The sequence below is a fragment of the Halichoeres trimaculatus genome, unplaced genomic scaffold (genome assembly GCF_033239565.1).
Source record: "Halichoeres trimaculatus isolate MK-OKI-2021-1 unplaced genomic scaffold, fHalTri1.1 fHalTri1_scaffold_8, whole genome shotgun sequence".
NCBI lineage: Eukaryota > Metazoa > Chordata > Actinopteri > Labriformes > Labridae > Halichoeres > Halichoeres trimaculatus.
Window position 1 is genome coordinate 18,229,439 of NW_027437186.1, and position 6,733 is coordinate 18,236,171.

General features: G+C 39.1%; 1 protein-coding gene across 1 annotated transcript; it reads right to left on the bottom strand.

Moving 5' to 3' along the window:
* Positions 1-885: 885 nt before the first annotated feature.
* Positions 886-4,480, bottom strand: LOC141795301 (monocarboxylate transporter 12-B-like). Its single transcript, XM_074676132.1, has 8 exons — positions 4,347-4,480; positions 3,302-3,405; positions 2,863-3,006; positions 2,531-2,626; positions 2,213-2,369; positions 1,512-1,997; positions 1,184-1,443; positions 886-1,049 (listed from the first exon to the last, which is right to left on the bottom strand). Exons 1-8 carry the CDS (start codon positions 4,478-4,480, stop codon positions 886-888), a joined length of 1,545 nt encoding a protein of 514 aa, XP_074532233.1.
* Positions 4,481-6,733: the final 2,253 nt, after the last annotated feature.

The window sequence follows — 6,733 nt, forward strand, 5'->3', positions numbered from 1 at the left end:
GAAGGGCATGGTGCTCCAACTTCTCTCTCTTGGGTCTCGGGCAAGGTGAACTCAACTGGTAGGTAAACTTTGTGGCCTTTTTCTTCTGTTAGGCTCACACTTATTCATCATTCCATATGTTCATGGATATTAGAAATATGTTAAAGAGTTATAAAAACAAACAGTCTGCAACAGAGGTTGATTTTTTTTATTCAAATGTAAATCAGAAACATTAAAGTTTGGCATAAAGAGTCTATTTACAGATTTGTACAAGTCTGTCATTCTCCACTGATCGTGGACCTGCTACCACCTCCTACAAACCAAAAGCTTTTTTCCTTCTATAACATTTAGAATGTTTTCATAGAATGACTTGTAATGTAAAGCTAAAAAAAAAAAAAAAAAGTCAAATGAAAAAATCCACCGATATTCTTCAGTAAATTATGCAATGTCTCGAATAACATGGAAAAGCATTAAATGAGGATCTTGAAGGATTTTTAAGGATTTTTTTAAGAGGAAACATTAAACAAAAACTAAAAAATAAAAAAAGTACTTTGGTACATCACTCTTAATATTGCATGATAGAAGCGACATCAGTAAATGTTAAAAACAGTTATCCTCTCTGACTTTGCTGGGGTACAATGGCTATCAGCTTGCACATTTGGTTTTAAAGAAGGGAAAGGAAAAAATGTCACTATAAAGAAAAAACTAGCAAAAAGAAAAAAAATACACTATCTAAAAAGGCAAATAAAAGTTAGAGAACTTTGGTTCCACTGTGTTCTGCTCTTTTTGAGCCCCACAGGGGAGTGACCAGGAACAAATCACTTAATATGGGGCATGTAACAGTAGCACCTTAAAACCACACTTTACAAGTGATCAGCACATGGCTGATGGAGAACAATCCGACTGTCATATGATGCTGTGTTGAGCTGAAGCAGAGGCTGAGTTAGACCTTTTTCTCAGGCAGTGCTTGACAAACATGGCAGCTGCCAAGACCACAGAGCTGATCATGAAGGAAACTCCGCTGATGAAAAAGGTGGCCGCGTAGTTTCCTGTCTTGTCAACAAACCAACCTGAAGACAGAGAAAAGGGGAAGATCTGTTATACCTGATTACATAAATGATGCATTCAAATTCTAGATTCATATACAGCTGTGAAGCAGCATTGAAAACTGATGTACCATCAGGTTTAGTTTGTGAACACTTACCGCCAATTGGTGGGCTGACTAAATATGGAGCAGCATGCAGGAAGTAGACCACACCCAGTGCACAGGTCAGGTAGTTGGAGCCCACAACATCAGAGGTTACAACTGGGATGAGTGCTACATATGCTCCGTCAAAGTACCCATACAGTATGGAGAATGCAACCAGGAGGGAGAAGGAGTTAAGAAAGGGGAGGCACATACAGCAGAGGCCCTCTATGCTAATTGCCACCATGTAGGCCAGTATGCGATACCTTTTCAAACACCTAGAAGAAAAAACATCTGTCAGTATTAGGCTTTAATTAAATACAACACATCTCCATCCATTACTTACTTCCTGTCTGTGATCCAGCCGAAGGTGATATTACCCACAATGCAAGTGACTCCAAATATGGACATGAGGAAAGCAGCCTGCTGATGCCCCACCCCCACACTGAGGGCATAAGGAATCAGGTAAACTACTGGAGTACTGCAGCCATAAGCAAGGAACAAGAGGGACACAGAGAGAAACAAGAAGTCGGGTAACAGAAGAAATCCAAACTCCTCAGTGGATTCCAGGCAGAAAAAGCGACCACTAGATGGTGTTTTTATGTTCAGTAAAGCATCAGTGGAAGGGCTCGCAGAGTCATCCAACACATGAGGAACCATTGATTTTTCTTCTGCTGCTTTGTTCAAATACATAAATTGCTCTTTTTTGAAGTCATCAGTTTTACTGCACTTTGCTGGTATGGGATCTGACAGTTTGTTCTGCTCTTGAGTTAGCTGTTGTTCAGTGCCTTTGGTATCCTTTTCTAGGTTTGCAGCATTTTCACCCCGGAACCTAAAGACAAAGTAGACCAAGAGAAAAGATACAGAATCAAAACAGGTCACGAAACTCAATCAGGCAAACCAGGAAGCTAGTTAGGTGATAGTTAGCTCAGCTTAGCAAAAAAATCTTTAATCGGGGGTCTTTAATTTTTTTAGTTCCAAACAGAAATAGAATAGACTTAGTAAAAATTCAATTCAGTACTACAGCTGAACTGGAGCTGAGCATACCTTTCACCTCCTCTTGGTACCAGCGGCCTCATTAGGGCACCACAGACACACAGGTTGGAAACAAATCCTCCCAGGATAAGCAGAGCTCCTCTCCAGGAGTAATGCTCAATAAGAAGCTGCACAGCTGGAGCCAAGACAAAAGTCCCGATGCCATTACCTGTAGATGAGGCGAAGCTGGAGTTGATGGTATGGAATGATGAAGAGTAGGATAGAGGCTACCATTAAAAGATAACTATGATCAAATAGGGACTAAAAGACTGGAAGGTGAGGAATGAATAAGAGGAAAAGAGATAAAAAAGTAAGTTGAGATGTTGCTACCAGACAGAGCTATTCCATAGGCGAGGGCCTTCCTCTCACTGAAGTACTTCCCAACCATTGCTATAGCAGGTGTGTAGCTGAGGGCAAAACCAAGACCTGTTGAGGATAACGGGACTTTCAGTCTCAAAAAACCATAGATGTTGCCAAATTGTCTCAAAACTTGAAAATGTGATACCAGACATTCAGAGATACATTTACAGAAAAAAAAAAACTCCCTCAAACACCATGGTTTAGCTCAACTCATAAAGGAATCTAGCCTGTCACAGAGGCGCTGTGTAAACCAAAGCATTGTTAAGCTAGTTGAGTGAGACTGATCTGACTGTGTTGTGAACCTGTGAGGATGCCCATGGACATGTAGAGATGTTCCAGGCAGGACGCGAAGGAGCTGAGGACGAGACCAGTAGAGGACAGCAAACCTCCCAGGATCACCGTAGATCTGCAGGAAAGACGGCTGCTGAGAAAACTCCCCAGAGGTGCTGTAAACACAGAGTGTGTGGGTTTCCTCAAACTGTATTGATTGACAAATGATCTCTGAACATGAATGAATCAAACTTTAGCCTTTAAACTTTTATCAGAAAATGTTTAATCACTGTTTGAATGTGCAGAAGGTTTGAGTACCAATGAAATCAAGATTACGCCAATAATATGGAATTCTTTTCTAAGAAGTTATAAATGATTCAGAGTTGGAATGTACATGTTTCACTCTGTTTTTTTTAAGGTGTGTGGACAGTCCTGTTTATTTAATATTTTATGTTGCATGAAGTATCTTACCACCAAGCATGGTGGTGGAGTCAACCAAACTGTGGATCCAGGCGGTTGTTGAATAGTCTTTCTCAAAGTGCCACTGGAACTCCACAAAGAACATGGAAACACACCTAGATTGAAAGACAGGAGAGCGCTGAAATTATGATATCTCATATAGATAATACTGAATTGATCCTTTAGCTCCCTGAAAGGCAGCTTAAGTTATATTCTGACTTTGTGTCAGAATGCTGTCACTGTGAAATGAGAAAAAGTTATATTTGGTAATAAGAGGGAGACTAAAAGGAGCTATGGACACCTCAAATGGGACTTATTTTAGTCCATTTTGAAGAAAAAATGCTCCCAAAACAGCACACAACATTCAGAAAAGACATCATGTTTTGAAATCACATTTAGAGAATCAACATATCAGTGTGACAGCCTGGGACTTGACTGTATACCTGAATGTAGAATGACCATTTATCTCAGTTCAAGGCAGTCAACATTTTTCTCTGCCAGGTGTTTTAGATCATAAAACCTAATCAAAGGGGGCATCATCATAACAGAACTGAAAAGTAAAGTTAAGTAGGGTGTTTATCAGTTTATGGCTGATCTTCAAATCTGACAACTCAAAAGCTCTGTCCTCCCTGACCTTTATTTTTATGGTTTTGATAAGGTATTATGTAACCAAGGAGAAGTTGCTCCAAGATTTCACAGCATCCAGACCGGATCTGATCAGACATTACCTTAAAACAATTTGATTATATCAAACTTTTTTCTTTTTTCCATCAAGCCTTTTTTTTTTTTTTTTTTTTGGGGGGGGGGGGGGGGGGGGGGGGGATCTATGAAGTCAAATCAAAGAAGTCAACATAGAGATTCTGCTGTGTAAAACTTGCACAATGTTGAAAAAAGGAAAAAATAATATTTGCAGGATTTGAAGGTGTTTGTGGACCTTCATTCTGATTACATAAGTCTTCGAAGTGCAGTACATGATGCTGCTTCCACATCCTCAAACTCACAAAATGGATTTTGACAAAATTTACACACACACACATCAACAAACGTATACATTCACCTGGTCACCGCCCGGATGCAGATGGTGGCAAGAAAACATCCAGCGACAATCATCCAGCCCCAGCCTCCTTCCTGTGAGGCTGAGGCCTCCAATGACTTTCTGCCATTTTCAAGCTTCTCCTTGTTGACCGCCATCACTCCAGACAATCAGAGGGCAGATTGACGTCAGTTGCCAGAGGTCGCTCCACTCCTGAGTGCTCCTCTTTTTGGCTGTAAATGTAAGACAAATTGACTAACTTCAAAACTGAAGAAGTCTCCCTTTAAGTCATTCATTGAAAAACAAATATGTGGATGTAAGAAAACGTATTAATTCACACCTCCTGCTCAGTATAGACCCAAGATATTATTAGAAATAGTGATAGACATTTTTTGGTGCCAGTTTTGGTGTTTGAGATATACAAGTAACCCTGCTTGTTTGCATTTAATTGTTACGCTGAAGGCTAAGCTCCACACTCTCCATCCATCCCTTTAATGTATCTGAAACGGCTTCAGTTGCAAACCTGCAGTGGTAAAGCAGTCTGCGTTTCCATTTGAAAAGAACAGGCCTGTGACACCAGCTGGGCTGCTTTGCATCTCAGCCACTTGGTCTGACTAGAACCGTTAATGATACCCAATCAGACTGAAGGAATCTGAAGGAAAAAGCTGAGTATTGTTATGTGTGTTTGTGTGTGAGAGTGTGATGATAAGAAGGCTAGTAAGGGCAGAGATTATGGCGGCATGAAAAAAGAAAACTTAGGATATAAAACAATAAAGAATCAGGGACACATGCGTTTTAGAAAGTGCTTTGTTGTACCACCAAGTTGTGAAGTCTGCATGTGTGAGTTTGTGTTGACTGACAGCAAGTCTCTAATGGAAAACAGTCCCCAGGGGCATGAGGCGTGAAAGCAGAGTGGTTTGCACTGATTCAAAGAAGATGTTCACCAAAAATCGAGCCATGCCAAGCCAAAGTAAATCAAATATCAGAAAAGTTTGTCACAAATAACTTTAAAAAAAAAGAAGATTAGACACAATTTATAATATTCTATGAGTTTAAAAAGTTAAATACTGTTTCAAAAGTTTTACATTTACAGTGAATGGCACCTACAGACATATTCCCTTATTGTTTTCAACAGCAACAAAACAATGAATGAAACCTATCTATTTTGGGCCTACAACAGTCTGAGGATGTGGAGCGCTTGTCCTCAGAATACCACTGATAGCTCAAAGTGGGAGGAGGACATGCAGTTACTAACACTGGAGAGGTGGACAGAGAAAAAGTTCTCCTCACTTATACAAGTTGTTTGAAAAATTAGTTAACATGGAAAGTCTTACTTTAGCTTCGAGTCAGTCTCTGCTCCTCCATGAAATCCTCAGCTGTGCAGCAGCACCAACAGTCAATCAAACACTTATTTGATCAGACAGTTCCTGCAGTCCATCTTGCAGCACCTTGGAGGTACTGCATCACAAGTGAGCCGCAAACTGAAGATAAGAGGGGAGGGGAAGGAAGGAGAGAGGGGGAGGAACAAAAGTCCCCAAACCTCCCCTGGTGTCTCCCTGTGTCACCCTTTATTTTATTGCCGACCTATGATGATGATTTACAGTCTGGCAGCCCATACGTCATGACTTTAAAACTGTGATAAAGATAAGGTTATTCAACACCTTATGTAAATTCCCACCTGAAGTCTTCAATGTTTCTGCAGGACTTTTTTTGATTATTGATATCAAAATTAATTTATAAATAATTATTTATTGTTTTAGCACGGACACTAACTATAGAGTAAGATAGAAATTAATAAATATATAGAACTCTGATCAATATAAAATAATAATAATAGTAATAATAATTCTCCTCATGTAAAAAAGTCTCTGTCTTCATCTCTATCCCTATTTATCACTATCTCAGTCAGTTTCAATGGTACACTGAATAGCTAGCTGTCAATTTGAGGTGCTAAGCTTTAGACCAGGCTGATGAAAAGTTGGCTATAAAGCTAAAAGCTAATTTAAGAGTTAAATGTGACACAGTTGTTTAGCTTGAGAATTAATATCTGAGAATCTTTGTCTTATTCTGTGTGGCAACAAAGTTAAAGTGTAAAAGCGTATGGATGCTAGCAGTGATATGTTTCAGCTGGCTAAATAACTAAAGTAACTGATACTTTGTTCATGAGCTGTAACACATCCCTTGTTTCTGTTTTACCTTTTAAATTAGCATCTTAATTTAGGATAATTTGATTTTTATTTACATTTTCACTTGTTAAAAAATAAGGATACATGTATTTAACTTGTGATTATGTTAGTCTAGTTAGTTATGATTAGTCACTTTCTACTCAAAATTTGTTTATGTAGCTTTGGTTTTCAAATGGATCTTAATGTGTTGTCTTAAATATATTAGTAGAAATCATACTAGAAGGA